The sequence below is a fragment of the Anolis sagrei genome, chromosome 1, assembly GCF_037176765.1.
Source record: "Anolis sagrei isolate rAnoSag1 chromosome 1, rAnoSag1.mat, whole genome shotgun sequence".
In the NCBI taxonomy this organism is placed as follows: domain Eukaryota; kingdom Metazoa; phylum Chordata; class Lepidosauria; order Squamata; family Dactyloidae; genus Anolis; species Anolis sagrei.
In genome coordinates this window covers 6308768-6328971 of record NC_090021.1, presented here as the reverse complement: position 1 = coordinate 6328971, position 20204 = coordinate 6308768, and the positions used below count along the sequence as shown (strand labels likewise).

The 20204-nt window shown below is 44.1% G+C and overlaps 1 protein-coding gene across 1 annotated transcript in view; it reads right to left on the bottom strand.

Moving 5' to 3' along the window:
- Nucleotides 1–20204, bottom strand: part of ELP3 (elongator acetyltransferase complex subunit 3) — a 173841-nt gene that overhangs the window by 56080 nt on the left and 97557 nt on the right. The window contains exon 10 of the mRNA XM_067462594.1: nucleotides 12626–12819. Coding sequence (XP_067318695.1) covers nucleotides 12626–12819 — 194 coding nt within the window. The remainder of the gene's footprint in view (nucleotides 1–12625; nucleotides 12820–20204) is intronic.

Here is a 20204-nt window from a genome sequence, read left to right as displayed (position 1 = left end):
ATTGTTAAGGAAGCGGTCTGCAAACACTTAGAAATAAATGCAGTCATCGCTAATAGTCAACATGGATTTATCAAAAACAAGTCATGCCAGACTAATCTGATCTCTTTCTTCGATAGAGCTACAAGCTGGGTAGATGCGGGGAATGCCGTGGATGTAGCGTACCTGGATTTCAGTAAGGCCTTCGACAAGGTCCCCCATGACCTTCTGGCAAGGAAACTAGTCCAATGTGGGCTAGGCAAAACTACGGTGAGGTGGATCTGTAATTGGTTAAGTGGACGAACACAGAGAGTGCTCACTAATGCTTCCTCTTCATCTTGGAAAGAAGTGACAAGTGGAGTGCCGCAGGGTTCCGTCCTGGGCCCGGTCCTGTTCAACATCTTTATTAATGACTTAGATGAAGGGCTAGAAGGCATGATCATCAAGTTTGCAGACGACACCAAATTGGGAGGGATAGCCAATAGTCCAGAGGACAGGAGCAGAATTCAAAACGATCTTGACAGATTAGAGAGATGGGCCAAAACTAACAAAATGAAGTTCAACAGTGACAAATGCAAGATACTCCACTTTGGCAGAAAAAATGAAATGCAAAGATACAGAATGGGGGACGCCTGGCTCGAGAGCAGTACGTGTGAAAAAGATCTTGGAGTCCTCGTGGACAACAAGTTAAACATGAGCCAACAATGTGATGTGGCGGCAAAAAAAGCCAATGGGATTTTGGCCTGCATCAATAGGAGCATAGTGTCTAGATCTAAGGAAGTAATGCTACCCCTCTATTCTGCTTTGGTTAGACCACATCTGGAATATTGTGTCCAATTCTGGGCACCACAATTCAAGAGAGATATTGACAAGCTGGAATGTGTCCAGAGGAGGGCGACTAAAATGATCAAGGGTCTGGAGAACAAGCCCTATGAGGAGCGGCTTAGGGAACTGGGCATGTTTAGCCTGAAGAAGAGAAGGCTGAGAGGAGATATGATAGCCATGTATAAATATGTGAGAGGAAGCCACAGGGAGGAGGGAGCAAGCTTGTTTTCTGCTTCCTTGGAGACTAGGACGCGGAACAATGGCTTCAAACTACAAGAGAGGAGATTCCATCTGAACATTAGGAAAAACTTCCTGACTGTGAGAGCCGTTCAGCAGTGGAACTCTCTGCCCCGAAGTGTGGTGGAGGCTCCTTCTTTGGAAGCTTTTAAGCAGAGGCTGGATGGCCATTTGTCAGGGGTGATTTGAATGCAATATTCCTGCTTCTTGGCAGGGGGTTGGACTGGATGGCCCATGAGGTCTCTTCCAACTCTTTGATTCTATGATTCTATGATTCTATGATTCTATAAGAAGTGGCAACTGGGTTGATTTACGCATGACCCAGCACTCTTGTCTAGGCGTCTATTCCAACCGGCTTCTCTCCCATGCTGCTGTTTTCCAACAACCCTTTCTTCCCGGGGACCATGTCTATTCTGCTCTGCTTCCTGCGCTGTGTCATCAGCCCTCTTCCGATTCTCGCTAGGAAGACCAAGCCGTTTTGTCTGATTTGGGGCGAGCTCCCGCTCGGGGCGAACGGTATGCTAATTGCAGTGTGCGCTTGATAGCCCAACGGTCTGGGGCTAAACTAGAATCTCTTGCCATTCGGTGAGTCACGGTGGCTGATGGCCTCTTCTGTCTCAGGCAGAGGCTGGCAATTTTATTTCACGTATTTCAATAGATTTGTTTCATGCTTTTAACTATGTACTTAGAACATTTCAATGTTGAATTTTATTTTAATGTTTTTATGGATTTTTGTTAGGCTTTAAATTATATATTGTACTGCTTTTATCACCAGCCGTTTGGGGTCTCTTTTGAGAGAGATAAAGCAGAACAACAACAACAACAACAACAACAACAACAATAATAGATAGGAGGTGGAGGGTCTGATTCTGGCAGCCCAAGAACAAGCCATTAGAACAAATGCCATCAAAGCCAGAATTGAAAAGTCGGCGACAGATTCCAAATGTAGACTCTGCAAGGAAGCAGATGAAACAATAGATCCCATCCTAGGCTGCTGCAAGAAGATCGCGCAGACAGACTACAAGCAGAGGCATAACACCGTTGCTCAGATGATTCATTGGAACTTGTGCCACAAAGACCATTTGCCTGCAACAAAGAACTGGTGGCACCACAAGCCTGAAAAAGTTACACATCAATCTTCTCTGGGACTTCTGAATTCAGACAGAGTTTTGGAGCACAAGACTCCTGACCTCACAATCATGTTAAAAAACCAAGTATGGATCATAGATGTTGCAATCCCTGGAAAAGCTGACACAATATAAGGATTTAAAGATTGAACTGCAAAGACTCTGGGCACAAGCCAGTTAAGGTAGTCCCAGTGTGATCGGCACACTGAATGCAGTGCCTAAAGACCTTGGTCTGCACTTAAACAAAATCGACGCTGACAAAATTACCATCTGTCAGCTGCAAAAGGCTACCCTACTGGGATCTGCACACATTATTTGCTGATACATCACATCATACTAGACACTTGGGAATGGTCCACCGTGTGATCCAATACAACAACCAACATAGTGATTTTATTTGCTGTGTCTTAATCTTATTATGTTTCAAATAATAATAACAACAACAACAACAACAACAACAAATGAATAATTTGGGCCACTGAGTTGTGCCTCTGTTTGTAGTCCGTCAGTACGATTTTCTTGCAGAAGCTGAGGATGTGTTCCATGGTTTCATCAGCTTCCTTGCACACTCTGCATTTTGGGTCCTCAGCTAATGAGTTTTCTTGTTTTTCTGTCCAAATTGTCCAGTTCTACCTGCGTCCAGTTTATGATGCCACCAGTATATCTTATGACAGGTGTTTATGGCCTTGATGGTGTTGCCTCTATTGAGCTTGCTTTTGAGAATGTTTGTGACCCTTTGAGTGTATTAATTGCTGAGCACAGTTTTCACATGTTCATGTTTGATGTGCGGGGCTGGATGAATGCAAAGCTGGGGTGAAAATTGCTGGAAGAAACATTAACAACCTCAGATATGCAGATGACACCACTCTGATGGCCGAAAGCGAGGAGGAGCTGAGGAGCCTTCTAATCAAGGTGAAAGAAGAAAGCGCAAAAGCCGGGTTGCAGCTAAACGTCAAAAAAACCAAAATTATGGCAACAAGAATGATTGACAACTGGAAAATAGAGGGAGAAACCGTGGAGGCCGTGACAGACTTTGTATTTCTAGGTGCAAAGATTACTGCAGATGCAGACTGTGGCCAGGAAATCAGAAGACGCTTACTTCTTGGGAGGAGAGCAATGTCCAATCTCGATAAAATAGTAAAGAGTAGAGACATCAGACTGGCAACAAAGATCCGCCTAGTCAAAGCCATGGTATTCCCTGTAGTCACCTACGGATGTGAGAGCTGGACCTTAGGGAAGGCTGAGCAAAGGAAGAGAGATGCTTTTGAACTGTGGTGCTGGAGGAAAGTTCTGAGAGTGCCTTGGACTGCGAGAAGATCCAACCAGTCCATCCTCCAGGAAATAAAGCCCGACTGCTCACTGGAGGGAAAGATACTAGAGACAAAGTTGAAGTACTTTGTCACATCATGAGGAGACAGGAAAGCCTAGAGAAGACAATTATGCTGGGGAAAGTGGAAGGCAAAAGGAAGAGGGGCCGACCAAGGGCAAGATGGATGGATGGCATCCTTGAAGTGACTGGACTGACCTTGAGGGAGCTGGGGGTGGTGACGGCCGACAGGGAGCTCTGGCGTGGGCTGGTCCATGAGGTCACGAAGAGTCGGAGACGACTGAACGAATGAACAACAACATGTTTGATGTTGTCCAGCTGTAGTATGTCTAGATATTTATAGGCCTCTGGCTGGTGACACTATCGCTTGACCATTAGGCATATTTATGCCCTCACTTTCAATGATTTTTCCCTTTTTTAGTGCCACTGTCATACATTTGTCCAAACCAAACTCCATGCTGATATCTGTGCTAAAGATTCAGAAAGTGTTAGTTAGACTGGATTTCAGTTTCAGTTTTCCCATACAGCTTCAGGTCATCCATGTACAGCAGACGTGCCATCATCTTAGTTTTTGCTGTTTACCTGCATCCCAGATTTTGCCCTTTCTTCTTTCACCCTGGTTAGAAGGCTCCTCAGTTCCTCCTCGCTTTCAGCCATCAAAGTGGGATCATCTGCATATCTAAGGTTGTTAATGTTTCCTCCAGAAATTTTAACTTCAGCCTTGGATTCGTCAAGCCTTGCATGCCACATGATGTGTTCTGCATACAAGTTGAATAGGTTGGGTGAGAGGATACAACCCTTTCCCAATCTTGAACTAGTCTGTTGTTCCGTGGTCAGTTCTGACTGTTGCTACTTGATCATTATACAGATTCCTCAGGTGACAGACAAGGTGGCTTGATATCCTCATACCACCAAGAGAGGATAGCTCTCTAGTAATTCCTAGGTCCTTCAGGACAATTCTATTATCAATTTAAGGTGGATTTAAAACTTCAAACAAGAGTCTTCAAATATGCTGTCTCTTTACATATTTATATTCCCCTCTATTTCTCAAGATTTCAGGGAAGGAATGAAAAAAAAATTAATCTAGCCACCTGATTGCTTTCAACCTGGCCTGCTGTGTTATGAGTCCCTTAACAGCATTCACAGAACCAATTTAAACCAATAAAAAGTAATTTAATCAGAAGAAAATCATATTAAGCAATTTCAGCGTGGTTCTATCATGTCTTAAAGTGTTTCCATTTGTCTTAATATGTGTACACGGGGATGGAGTCAATTTGGCCCCGAAGGCATTAAGAAAAAAGCCATGTTTTAGCTTGGAGGCAGAATATGAACCTGGTTATTGCTAAGTAGAAATACTTAGCAATACTTCAAAGGTGAAATGTTTCACAAATGGTGGGGGACCAAAGTCGGGAAGATCAGATTGCCATATAGAACAGGCATGAGCAAACTTCAGCCCTCCAGGTGTTTTGGACTCCAAAACACCTGGAGGGCCTACGTTTGCCCATGCTTGGTATAGAGGCAATGAAAAGGATCAAAGGTTTGGAGACGGAGCCCTATGAAGAATGGCTTAGGAAGCTGTTTAGTCTGAGAGAAGAGTGAAAGCTCACTTTCTGCTGCTGAAGACACGAGGACATGAAGAAACGACCCCAAACTTTCTGATGGTAAAAGCAGGTCAATAATGGAATCAATTGCTTCCTGAAGTATCTCTTAAAGTTTTGAAAGAGGCTGGATGGACATCTGTAGAGAGGGTTTGGATCATGACTTCCTGTCTGGTGGAATAATGATGATGATGCAAGATACTCCACTTTGGCAGGAAAAACGAAATGCAAAGATACAGAATGGGGGATGCCTGGCTCGAGAGCAGTACGTGTGATAAAGATCTTGGCGTCCTCATGGACAACAAGTTAAACATGAGCCAACAAGGTGATGTGGCGGCAAAAAAAACCAATGGGATTTTGGCCTGCATCGATAGGAGCCTAGTGTCTAGATCTAGGGAAGTCATGCTACCCCTCTATTCCGCTTTGGTTAGACCACACCTGGAATACTGTGTCCAATTCTGGGCACCACAATTCAAGAGAGATATTGACAAGCTGGAATGTGTCCAGAGGAGGGCGACTAAGATGATCAAGGGTCTGGAGAACAAGCCCTATGAGGAGCGGCTTAAGGAGCTGGGCATGTTTAGCCTGAAGAAGAAAAGGCTGAGAGGAGATATCATAGCCATGTATAATGTCAGAGGAAGCCACAGGGAGGAGGGAGCAAACATGTTTTCTGCTTCCATGGAGACTAGGACGTGAAACAATGGCTTCAAACTACAAGAGAGGAGATTCCATCTGAACACGAGGAAGAACTTCCTGACTGTGAGAGCCGTTCAGCAGTGGAACTCTTTGCCCCAGAGTGTGGTAGAGGCTCCTTCTTTGGAAGCGTTTAAACAGAAGTTGGATGGCAAGAATACACAATCAGGGGTATTTTGAATGCAATATTCCTGCTTCTTGGCAGAATGGGGTTGGACTGGCTGGCCCATGAGGTCTCTTCCAACTCTTTGATTCTATGATTCTATGGTGATGATGATGATGATGATGATGATGATGATGATGATGATGGAAATAGCAACCTTCTTCAAGCCTCCACTAGTAATTTGTTTTGTATATGGTTCTGTTTGATTACTATATATGTGTGTGTGTGTTTTAGTATGCAGCTTTTCCTTTTGCTCTATGTTTTACTCTATGGAAAGGTAATGTCTTTCCAAAAAAACCCCCCCCCTTTCATAGCTAATGGATGGTCCATGAAAATACATCCTGCATATCAGATATTTACATTACGATTCATAACAGTAGCAAAATGACAGTTATGAAGTAGCAACGAAAATAATTTAATGGTTGGGGGTCACCACAACATACAGAACTGTATTAAGGGGTCGTGGTATTAGGAAGGTTGAGAAACATTGGTGTAGACCCACATAATCCAGTTCAAAGCAGATACTGTGGATTATCTGCTTTGGTAGTCTGGCAGTGTAGAAGGAGCCAAGGGTACTGGGAGAGTAAAACTTTGCTCTAAGTAGTAAAGAGAGCCCGTTCCAACTTCCCCTTGCCGCAATTGTTCTTGCAATAATCAGAGATTTTCACGATCGACCAGCCTGGCCATAAGAATGGTTCACATCAGTTCAAATCGTGTGGCAGGTTAAGATGAATTACACAGTAATTGCCTGGCTTCTTTTTTATCAACACACACCTTTTATCAACACACACCCTAATAACAGTGCCAGCTGTTATTAGAAATGTTCCACACTGACAATTATAAATGGGAAATTCTTCCTTTGCTAGGGAAAACAGAGGGTGATAAAGGTGGGATTTAATATTGTGTAGCTTTCTGGGTTGACCACGAAGGTCTTGGCTCAGACAGAACAACAGATGCTTTCTTTGGTTGATAGAGTTGCGGCAGCCCAATGGCACATGGAGAGCATAACTATGAGCCTTCCAAATAATTTTGGGACAATTAGAATCATAGAGATGGAAGACATCCTGAAGGCCATCTAGTCCAACCTTCTTCTGCCTTGCAAGAATACGCAATACAAAGTTCTGATTGCCAGGAAGTTCCTCCTAATGTTCACGGAATCTCTTTTCCTGTAGTTTTAATCATTACTCCATTATGCCCTTGTCTCTGGAAGAGCAGAAAACAAGCTTGGCCCAGAATAGTTTCACACTATTCTGCTTTGGCCAGACTTTACCTGGAATTAGACCAGGCATGGGCAAACTTTGGCCCTCCAGGTGTTTTGGACTTCAACTCCCACAATTCCTAACAGCCGGTAGGCTGTTAGGAATTGTAGGAGTTGAAGTCCGAAACATCTGGAGGGCCAACGTTTGTTGCACTCCAAGGCTGGGAACCACCTCTCTACTTCACACACACTCCAGTCCAAGGTAAAATAGCAAAGTGGTTTATTGAAGAAGAGATAATTCAGCAAAATAGTATAAAAAGCCAAAGTCCAAATATCAGGAATAATCCACAGAAAGCAAACTATCAGAGTAGAATCAAAAACCAGGAATACAAAAGCAGAATAAATCCAAAATGTCAAATTCAGAACAGTCCTCAAAACTAGGAATCATGAGATGTGAACTAAAGGAAACATGGAACATGGAATTAGAAATCCCTTGAAAGAAAAGAAAAATCTAAATGTGTGAGATACTGAATGTTGACGACTGCAATACGACAGAAAATATTATAGAAAAACAAACAAGTGTGGAATTACCCCCTGGACTGTTGGGAAGTTCAATGGATGTATGGATGTTTGAGTTACACTTCACAACCAACTTTCCCCTCACTACCCCTTCTCATCTATTGATCCACCCAACCCCCTTCACCCTAGTTAGAATTTTGTAGAGTGCAGGCTCCAGTAGAGATAGGTTTATATAAAGTTTGTATATGAAAAAATTCGGTGGATACGAATTTGATAACAGTGAAAGCTACTAACGATGAATGTATATAGACAGGCTGTAAGAATTAATTAAGGTCTACTGTAACCAGCACGTGTTAGGAATGTATGTATGTAATTATGCAATTTTGGAAAAACTCCTAATAAAAATCATTCAATAAAATAAAAAATAAAAAAAGAAATCCCTTGACTTGATCATGGATCTATACTCAACACTAATGTGGACTAACGAGCCTATCTGCTTGGCTAGCCAATATCGAGAGAAAATCATGCTGTCTCCCCTGAGAAACTGATAAATATTTCTTGTCTAATAAGTGTCGTGGCCTTCGTACTCCCTCTTGAGAAGCACTATGTTGACAGAAAGTAAATCTCCTATCTAACTGCTCATTAGACTGGCCACCTGGACTTCCATTTCCATCCTCTGAACTCAGATCTGCTCCTTGCTTCCCTAGAATCATATAACCACAGAATCAATGAGCTGGAAGAGATCTTATGGGCCATCCAGTCCAACCCCATTCTGCCAAGAAGCAGGAAAATCACATTCAAGGCACCCCTGACAGATGGCCATCCAGCCTTTGGTTCAAAGAAGCCACCACCACCACACTCAGGGGCAGAGAGTTCCACTGCTGAACAGCTCTCACAATCAGGAAGTTCTTCCTAATGTTCAGGTGGAATCTCCTTTCCTGTAGTTTGAAGCCATTGTTCTGCATCTTATTGTTGGGGTTCAGCCTCCATGTGAACCTGACCCTCAGTCTCCGTGTGAACCTGATTGTATTTCCTGATGCAACTGAACAGGCTACTGAACATGTAGTTTTCCTTGATGGTTTGGAAACTGTTGATTCTGAGGGCAGTGGCTGGGAAAGTGAAACTAAACATCCTGATGAGGATGTTTCAGAATCAAGTGGTGATAACTCTCCAGAGGAGTTAACACCTGCCTTTTTAAATGAGGATAGAAGAAGGCAGATTTGGGAAAACAGGAGTGAATCACAGAGTCTGCGAATGCCAAGTAGGTTAAAGGAAGCTTCAAAGCCTGGAGGCATGTCCCAAAACAGTTTCTTTAGTTTAAAGTGTCTCCCCCCAGGCTGTCTTGCTAGATCAAGCATCGTTTAGACTGAGGCATTACCTTGGCTGAGTTCCCGTTTCCCATGGCCTGCATTCCTAGAGGCTTCTAGTTTCCAAGTACGGTTAGTGAGATACTAACAGGTTCCAGGTTTTCTATAGTGTTGCGTTTGGAATGTTGATCTAGTTCAGAGATATTCCTGACTGCTGAATTTTACTGTGACTTTTTGACTTTGCATTTTCCTCTATTTTGTAACCATTTTTTCATCAATAAAAAAGGATTGTTTTTCCCACAGTCAAGTGTGGTGGATTTAATCTTATGGTCTTGTTTCCTGATCTGGGTTGCAACACCTATACTACAGGGCAGCAGAAAACAAGTTTGCTCCCTCCTCCCTATGACTTCCCCTCACATCTTGACCCATGACCCTCTTTATGTCTCCCTCAGCCTTCTCTTCTTCAGGCTAAACATGCCCAGCTCTTTAAGCCACTCCTCATAGGGCTTGTTCTCTGGACCCTTGATCATTTTAGTCACCCACCTCTGGACACATTCCAGCTTGTCAACATCACCATAGTGAACTGCCTTCCAGGAATGTGGCCTTCAGACACAGACTGCTCATTTTCAGGGCTTAAAATTTCTTGCTGGCTCTCCTGCTGACTTGCAGACCCAGAATCCCCAGTGTCATCAGAATGACTAACAGGTCCAGAATCCCCAGAGAGATCAGGTGCAGGAACAATCAAAGGCTGGACTACAACAAAGTTTGCCCATGCCTGAATTAGATTGTGTCCAGTTGTAGACACCACAATTTGAGATGGATATGAACTGTTCAGAGTAAAGTGAGCTAATGGGAAGCCTAAAAGGAGAAGCTTATGAAACTGGGAATGTTTAGCTTGGAAAAAAGAAGGCTGAGAGAAGCGCACATGAGAGCCCTCTTTATTTATTTATTTATTTATTTATTTGCTGCATTTATTGACCGCCGTTCTCAGCCCTAGGGCGACTCACGGCGGTGTACAACATATAAAAGGCAATTTACAAAAAGCAATAGCAAAAACAGCATATCCACAATACAACAGTTATATAGTTACACTAAATAATCCGCTCCGTCTCATAGTAGAATCGTAACCAATCTCATAATCCATATTCCGTTCCAGTCATCTTTACCAATTTTTTTTTTTGTAGCACTTAATTAAATGCCTTCTCAAACAGCCATGTCTTTAGGCTTTTACGGAAAGACATAAGGGAGGGCGCCTGTCTGATGTCTACAGGGAGAGTGTTCCACAGCCGGGGGGCCACCACCGAGAAGGCCCTCTCTCTCGTCCCCGCCAGGCGTGCCTGTGAGGCAGGCGGGATCGAGAGAAGGGCCTCCCCAGACGATCTCAAGGCCCTCGTGGGCTCATAGGCCAAGATGCGGTCCGAGAGGTATTTTGGGCCGGAACCGTTTAGGGCTTTGTAGGCCAACACCAGCACCTTAAATTGGGCCCGGTAGCAGATCGGCAGCCAGTGGAGCTGGAACAACAAGGGCGTTGTGTGCTCCCTGCGTCCCACTCCAGTTAGTAACATGGCTGCCGGGCGCTGGACTAGCTGAAGCTTCCGGGCCGTCTTCAAGGGCAGCCCCACGTAGAGAGCGTTGCAGTAGTCAAGGCGGGATGTGACCAGAGCATGTACCACCGTGGCCAAGTCAGACTTCCCGAGGTACATCTGAAAGGATTTCACATCAAGGAGGGAGAGGGCTTGTTTTCTGACACGCTAGAGACTAGGACACAATGGAGCCATGGATTCAAATTGCAGGAAAAGAGGAAGACAAAAAGGGCTCTGAAAACCCTTTTGCAGCAGACAGCTATTCCCAAGTGCTTTGGGCTGCTCAGGTGTGCTATGTCACCGTTTCCAGAGACAGCCGACTTGCTACGCAGGAAATTTTACTGAACTCAGGCTGCATACTAAGGTACCGGGATCATTTTATGAGCATCCCCATTGCAAATTGAAAACCGTCCCTACTTAACTGCCGTTCTCCAGCACTTGGCAAGTCAAAAACTGTGCTCTCTTACAGGGCGTCCTTCGACCTGATCAGAGAAGAACTTATCTGACATCTTGATGGTGTTGCCTGGCATCTAAATGGTGCTGCCTTTGCTCTACGAAACTGGTTGCATACATTAACAGGGGAGCTAATTATTCTGAGGAGTTCGTGGGTGATAGCACTGACGCAGGAGAGAGCAGCAGGTGGGGGAAATGAGCTCCGCACTCTGGGGACCGGAGGCAGGGATTCCAGTAAGTAGTTTGGATATTTAATCTCACATCCTCCCTCAAAAGCCAGCTAGACACCCCAATTCCCCTCCCCTCATACTCCCAATCCAACCCCAAACCATCCAGATTTAGCAGCTCCCTAACTCTTCTAGGCAAGGGAATTTGGGATCAGTAGTCCAGCCAGACAGTTGAAGAACGTGGTTCTAGATCTCAGGCCTTCTCACCCCAAAGGGGACTCAGAGCAGCTTGTAAGATATATACACAAACAATATATTATATTATTAGCATAGTACAATATTAGTACTATGTAGTATCAGAAACAAAGATGGCAGGGACCTAACAGAACCTAACAGAAGCTGAAGAGATCAAGAGAAGGTGGTGAGCAGTACATGTGAAAAAGATCTTGGAGAAAGATCGTGGGTAACAAGTTAAACATGAGCCAACAATGTGATGTGGCGGCAAAAAAAGCCAATGGGATTTTGGCCTGCATCAAGAGGAGCATAGTGTCTAGGTCCAGGGAAGTCATGGTCCCACTCTATTCTGCTTTGGTTAGACCACACCTGGAATATTGTGAGGTGTCTTCCAGCTCTTTGATTCTATGATTCTATCTATTATGTGGGTTGTTGTGAGTTTTCTGGGCTGTCTGGCCATGTTCCAAAAGCATTCTCTCCTGACGTTTCACCCACATCTATAGCAGGCATCCTCAGAGCTTGTGAGGTCTGTTGGAAACTAGGCAAGTGAGGTTTATATATCTGTGGAATTATGTCCAGGGTGGGAAAAAGAAAGAATGAACTCTTGCTTGTTTTTTCCCACCCTGGACACTCCACATGGGCCATCCAGTCCAAAACCCCTGCCAAGAAGCTATCATATCTCCTCTCAGACTTCTCTTCTTCCAATCCTGGGCACCACAATTCAAGAGAGATATTGACAAGCTGGAATGTGTCCAGAGGAGGGCGACTCAAATGATCAAGGGTCTGGAGAACAAGCCCTATGAGGAGCGGCTTAAGGAGCTGGGCATGTTTAGCCTGAAAGAGAGAAGGCTGAGAGGAGATATGATAGCCATGTGTTCTAGTCTCTCCCTCCTTGATGTGACATCCTTTCAGATGTTTAAAGAGGACTGTCATGTGCCCTTCTCTCAGCCTTCTTTTTTCCCCAAGATAAACCTCACTTGCCTAGTTTCCAACTGATCTCACAACCTCTGAGGATGCCTACCAACATCAGGAGGAAATGCTTCTGGAACAAGGCTATACAACCCGGAAAACTCACAGCAACCCAATGATTCTGGCCATGAAAGCCTTCAACAATATATCTAGTATGTGATATTGAAATTTGGCATAGAACAATAGCCACACAACTGCTGTGTAGCTTTGCACCTTGCAAGCGTGGTGCAGGATGCCGGCCAAGGTTACCTTTGCACCCGGTACACGCGTGTCCATGGTGGCACGAGGGCCAGGATCCTTGCCACCAGGTCCACCAGCGTGCTTGGCGGGTAGCTCTTGTAACGCCCCGTTTTCCAGAGTTCGTACAGCCCCGTGCCGCGGATGACGAGAGTCGGGTAGAGCTTCATGCCGTCCGGGCGGAAGGCGGGGTTCTCGAAAAATTCCTGCAGGACGAGAAGCAGAACGGAGAGATGAGCACAAGAGGCCTTGGTTCATTCCAGACCTTCACACATCTCAATTATCGCAGCTGAATGCTTGTCTCCCCACACTCCATCGAACCATTTCTTCACACCGTCAACAACTTATGGATTTGGGAGGTGGCGGGCATTATTAGGAGGTGTCATTTGTGGCCATTTAACTCCAATGGCTTTAAAAGGGGATCAGACAATATCGACATGTAGGAGCCAACTGTTATATCTCAATTCTGCTCCACTCAATATTTATTGTTTACTTGATTCAATACTATTTGGTAGCAAACTTATGCAGAACTCTATACAATAGAATGAAAGCAGTTTGACATCCTTTTAACTGCTGTGGCTCAAAGGGATAGAATAATGGATAGAATAAGGTCTTGTAAGATATATATACGAACAATATATTGTATTATTAGCATAGTACAATATTAGTACTATGTAATATCAGAAACAAAGATGGCAGGGACCTAACAGAAGCTAAAGAGTTCAAGAGAAGGTGGCAAGACTATACAGAAGATCTGTATAGGAAGGATAATAATATCGAGGATAGTTTTGATGGTGTGGTGAGTGAATTAGAACCAGACATCCTGAGGAGTGAGGTTGAATGGGCCTTAAGAAGCATTGCTAACAACAAGGCAGCAGGAGACTTTCATGTGAAAAGGATCTTAGTTGACAACAAGCTGAACAAGAGTCAACAGTGTGATGCAGCAGCTGAAAAAGCCAATGCGATTCTAGTTGCATCAATAGTAGTCTGGTGTCTGGATTGAGGGAAGTGATGGTCCCACTCCATTCTGCTTTGGTCAGACCTCACCTGGAATACTATGTCTAGCCCTGTGCAATATGGCCAAGGTGGAACCAAAATGGTCAAAGGTCTGGAAATTATGAGGAGCACATTAAGGATCTGGGTCTGTTTAGCTTAGGAGAAGGAACATGTTATCTATGTTTAATTATCTGAAAGGAAGTAACATTGAGGAGGAAGGGTTGTTTTCCAGGTACCCTAGAAACAAGGACACAAGTGAGCTATGGATTCACATTGGAGGAAAAGAGATTCCACCTAAACGTTAGGACAGTGGTTCTCAACCTTCCTAATGCCACGACCCCTTAATACAGTTCCTCATGTTGTGGTGACCCCCAACCATAAAATTATTTTCGTTGCTGCTTCACAACTGTAATTTTAATGCAAATATCTGATATGCAGGATGTTATTTTCATTCACTGGACCAAATTTGGCACAAATACTTGATACGCCCAAATTTGAATACTGGTGGGGTTGGGGAGGGGGGTGCGATAATGATTTTGTCATTTGGAAGTTGTAGTTGCTGGGATTTATCGTTCACCTACAATCGAGAGAGCATTCTGGACTCCACCAACAATGGAACTGAACCACACTTGGCACACAGAACTCCCACAACCAACAGTAAATACTGGAAGGGTTTGGTGGGCATTGACCATGAGTTTTGGAGTTGTAGTTCACTTATATTCAGAGAGCACTGTGGACTCAAACAATGATGGATCTGGATCAAACTTGGCATGAATACTCAATATGCCCAAATGTGAACACTGGTGGAGCTTGGGCAAAATAGACCTTGACATTTGGGAGTTGTAGTTGTTGGGATTTATAGTTCACCTACAATCAAAGAGCATTCTGAACCCCACCAATGATAGAATAGGGCCAAACCTCCCACACAGAGACTCCCATGACCAACAGAAAATACTGGAGGGATTTGGGATGAATTGACAGCGATTTAGGGGAGATGTAGTTCACCTACATCCACAGAGCACTGTGAACCGAAATGATTATGCCAAAGGGGTTCCTAAGACCATCAGAAATGTGTTTTCTGATGGTCTTTGGCGACCCCTCTGAAACCCCCTCGTGACCCCTCCAGGGGTCCCGACCCCCAGGTTGAGAAACACTGCGTTAGGAAGAACATTCTGATGGTTGGAGCTGTTCAACTGTGGAATAAACAGCTTTGAAATCTGGTGGAGTCTCCTTCTCTGGAAGTTATTAAATGGAGGCTGGATGGAATCGTGGTGGGAGAGCTGCAGTGGCACAATGGGTTAAACCCTTGAGCTGCTGAACTGCTGACCTGAAGGTCGGCAGTTCAAATCCGCGAGACAGGGTGAGCTCCCATCTCTCAGCTCCAGTTCCTGCCAACTTTGCAGTTTGAAAACTTGCAAATGTGAGTAGATAAATAGGTACCAGGTTGTTGTAAGTTTTTTGGGCTGTATGGCCACGTTCAGAAGCATTCTCTCCTGACGTTTCGCCTGCATCTACACCAAGCATCCTCAGAGGTTGTGAGGTCTGTTGGAAACTAGGGAAATGGGGTTACTCAAAGGATCACATGATGATGCAGATCACAGATTATGATGATGATGACTATTATTATTATTATTTGAAACACAACAGGATTAGGACACAGCAAACAAGATCACTATGCTGGTTGTTGTACTGGATGATATGTCGGACACTTCCCAAGTGTCTAGGACAGTGGTTCTCAACCTGGGGGTCGGGACCCCTGGAGGGGTCACGAAGGGGTGTCAGAGGGGTCGCCAAAGACCATCAGAAAACACAGTATTTTCTGTTGGTCATGGGGGTCTCTGTGTGGGAAGTTTGGCTCAATTCTATCATTGTTGGGGTTCAGAACGCTCCTTGATTGTAGGTGAACTATAAATCCCAGCAAGTACAACTCCCAAATCTCAAGGTCTATTTTCCCAAAATCCCACGAGTGTTCACATTTGAACATATTGAGTCCAGATCCATCATTGTTGGAGTCTAGAGTGCTCTCTGGATATAGGCGAACTTCAACTCCCAAACTCAAGGTCAATGCCCACCAAATCCTTCCAGTATTTTCTGTTGGTCATGGGAGTTCTGTGTACCAACTTTGGTTCAATTCCATTGTTGGTGGGGTTCAGAATGCTCTTTGTTTACAGGTTAACTATAAATCCCAGCAATTACAACTCCCAAATGGCAAAATCAATCCCCCCGCCAACCCCACCAGTATTCAAATTTGGGCATACCGGGTATTTGTGCCAAATTTGCTCCAGTGAATGAAAATACATCCTGCAGATCATTATTTACATTGCGATTCATAATATTAGGGTTCACCACAGCATGAGGAACTGTATTAAGGGGTCGCGGTACTAGGAAGGTTGAGAACCACTGGTCTAGGACTATGTGATGTATCAAAAAATGCATGCAGATTCATGTAGGGTGGCCTTTTACAGCTGACAGGTGGTAATTTTGTCAGCGCTGATTGTTTTTAAGTGCAGGCCAAGGTCTTTAGGCACTGCACCCAGTATGCCAATCATCACTGGGACCACCTTGAGTGGCTTGTGCCAGAGTCATCATCATCGTCATCATTATTATCATCATCATCATCTGTTTGGAGAGCTTCAACTGTGTCTTTCTGCATGATAGAGAGGTTTTGAATTGGATGGCCCTGGGGAATCTCTTCCAATTGTATTATTCTATATACCACTAATAGGTGTACCTATTACGCTTGCCTTTGTTCAAGGAAACGGCAGACCCTGTATATCAAGAGCTTGACACCTCACTGCAAAGAAAGCGAAGCCCTCAGGTCACCCGCTATTGAAAATGCCAGGTTTTCTGAGCTGGGGAGTCCTGTTTTCTTTTGGACAGGACAACTGAAAACACATCTATATCCTGCATACACAGACACACACCTGAGAGCAGCACACCCTCTCAGCTCATGAGTCGCTAGCCGCGACATGTATTATATAGGGAGAAATGGCTGATTTCATGAGCAGAAGCCGTTGCGTATTTTAAAAGACGACGCTCCCCGCTGTGATTACCGTTAATGGCACCAACGCGTCTCATTCACCCCCGCCCCTGTAAACCCGCCGGCATAAATAATCAGGAGATGATTGGGACAAATTAGTCACTTTGGTGCCAGGAATCAGGTGATTTTCCATCCGCGCCCGTCACTCAATGGCAGTGACACAGCCGCCTCTCTTCCCCCGCCAATCAGGCGAGTGATTATCTTGAAGTCGCAGGATAAATATCGAGGGGAATTAGTCACCTCTGTCCCCATTTCTGCTTTGGAGATATTGTGGAACAGCTGAGAAAGAGAGTGGAGTAGTAAGGAAAAGCTCTGATTTTGGACTGAAACTTTTAGTTGGGATGTTTCACCATATAGGGTGGTCTTGCACAAAAGGCCCACAAAATGCCTAAGTTACTGGAAAAAATAGTTAAATTTAAAATCATGGTGAAATATCACAGGGTATCACCACTGGAGAAAATACACTGTTACATTGCACCACCTGACATCTGCCGGGAAGTAGCAGCCAATAGTGAAAGGACCAAGGCAGTGACATCCCGGCCCACCCCCTGTTTGGATATCACCCAACACGTCAACGACTTAAATCAAGAAATAGTTTTCTAAGATCTACAGAGACACTCGCTGGAACATCTCAGCAAGCGAGAGTCCAAAAGTGGCAGGCTCAAACCCAGAACCTCAACCAATGGCTGACACCAAATGAGAGACTCCCTCCTGGGCACGCAGAAAACTTGGCGACTTGGAAGGCGCTGAACAGACTGCGCTCTGGCACCAAGAGATGCAGAGCCAACCTTCAGAAATGGGGCCACAAAGTGGAATCCTCGGCATGCGAGTGCGGAGAAGAGCAAACCACTGACCACCTGATGCAATACAACCTGAGCCCTGCCACATGCACAAGGGAGGACCTTCTCACAGCAACACCAGAGGCACTCCAAGTGGCCTGCTTCTGGTCAAAGGAAATTTAGTATAATGCCAAGTTTTTAAATTTGTTTGTGGTTTTTCTTTACAGTTTAACTGTATTCTCAATTTACTTCTGACATGATAAATAAATAAATTGGCCTTTAAACATCTAACAATCTATTGTGCAGGCGGGCTGTTATTTTGAGGTCATTTTTGCCCAACACCATAAAGAGAAGGATCAGAAATGTGTGAAAAAAGTGGAAATATCCCCTTCCCTTTACAAGCTTTGGAGACACTGTTTTAAGAGTCCTTGAAGCTGGTTTGTATGGATATAAAATATTTCCATGCTGAAAAAGACAGGGAAATTTTCAGTACTTAAATCATCCCTTTTTATTTACCATTTATATTTACCATTTATTTACCACCACATGTTGCACTGGCCCAATCTGTGCATATGTGCTTTGTGTGTGTGTATGTATGTTTGTATATATTTGTGTATATGTGTATAGATGTGTGTTTGCGTTTATATATGTGGTTTTGCACATGCATTGTAATCTATTATTTATTTTTTTGGCTTTTTAAGTCCTTTCCACTGCGTTTTTCAGTGTTTTTATGAGTGATGGTCACTTGTTGGCCTGATAAATATATTGTGTCCTAATTTGGTGTCAATTCGTCCAGTGGTTTTTGAGTTATGTTAATCCCACAAACGAACATTGTATTTTTATTTATATAGACTAGCTGTACCTGCCACACGTTGCTGTGGCCAACCTCTCCTCCCTTTCTCTCCTTTTTTTTCTCCTTCCTTCCTTCCTTCCTTCCTTCCTTCCTTCCTTCCCTCCCTCTCTCCTTTACTTTCTTCCTTCCCTTTTTTCTTTCCTTCTCTGCTTCCTTCCTTCTCTACCTCTTTCTTCCCTTCCCTTTTTTTCTTTCCCTTTCTCTCCTTTCTTCCTTCGCTACCTCTTTCTTTCCTTCCTTCGCACTTTGCTTCCATCTTTCCTTCTCTCTTTCCTTCTTCCCTTCTCTCCCTCTTTCTCTTCTTCTTCCCTGCTCTCCTTCCCTCTTTCTTTCTTTCCCTGATGGTGGATGAGGCTCCCCCCCCCCACTGGACCCACCATTGTGCCATCCATTTCTAGCTCCTGTTCTGGCTGGAAGAGGGAGGATAGTTGACGGTTCCTCTTGCGCTTGCTATGTCCCTACGCAGGAGGGGGGCGGGCCAGGGAAGTTGTTTGCATGCATGCATTGTGTTGTCTTCTACCTTTCTTGGATTTTAAAGTTCTTTTCGCTGTTTATTTTGGTGATTTTTTGAGTGATGGTCACTCCTTGGGTTAGTAGGTATCTTGTGGCTAAATTTGGTGTCATTTCATCCAGTGGTTTTTGAGTTATGTGCGTCCCACAAACAAACATTACATTTTTTTATCGAGAGATCTTGAAACTTTAGGTGTATCCATACCAGGCATGGGCCAACTTTGGCCCTCCCTCCGCATGTTTTGGACTTCAACTCTCACAATTGCTGTTAGGAATTGTGGGAGTTGAAGCCCAAAATATCTGGGGTCTGAAACTGGCTGATGCCCGACTTAGAGAGATCCACAAATACTTCTGGAAGATATATTCTGGAGCTATAATGTTGAAAAGGTTAAAGACTTTGCCAAACTACAAATCCATGACCGCATAGCATTGAGCTATGGCAGATAAAAATGGTGCCCAACTCATTCATTCGAGAGTGGAGAGATGCCCTCCTTGAATACTAAAGTATCTTCTTAGAAAGGATGGAGGGTCTGGAGAACAAGCCTGTACAGAAGTGTTTATTATAATGTGTTTAAATCTGTATTTGTGTTTTACATTGGTTGCCTATGGCTGGAGCGGCCCAGCTGTGAGAGATATGTTGCCATGGAAACAAGGCAGAAGAGGAGGTGGGAGGAGCTTAGAGAGAAAAAGGTTTGAAAGTGACAGTTAAGTTTCAGTCAGGAGGAAGAGACCCTGAGAGAGAGTAGCAGAGTCAGATAGTGACTCTGAGAGAGTAGCAGAGTCAGGGAAGAGACTCTGAGGAGTGAAGAAGTGTAGAGTTAGTTAGTGTTCGTGAATATTTCTTCAGCTAGGGAGCTGGAGGGTAAAACTTTGTTAGATTTCTTTAGTTAAAAAGAACTAACAGAGGCTTTGTACGATTGCCAGTCGGTGGAAGACTGGAGTTCTATTATTTGATCCAGTATAGATCAAACAGTGAGAATATTCATAGCAGGGAACACTGAATAATAGACACCTTCACCAGAGCAAGAGTTTAAAAGTTGTAACATCAAAGGCTGAATTGTATCTCAACCAAGTCATATTGTAACCATCAAGTATATGCCAAGCATAACCTCTCCATATTGTAACCATCAAGTATATGCCAAGCTGAACATCTTTATATTGCAACCACAAGCTTTGTTCAACAATAAACTTGTTCTCTTTGTTATTTTAAAAACTGCCTCATCTCCATTGATTTTACGTTCGGTGCATTCCACTCTACCAAAATTACCTCACAACGCAAACAGAGACTAACAGAGACTTTAATACCAGCGTCTCTATACATTATGGTGGCAGTTTAATTAGCATTGTCGGAGGTTCCTTACAGTTTTTGGTGGTCCCAATTCGGTGGCGTTACTACTTCTTTACATATTTTTG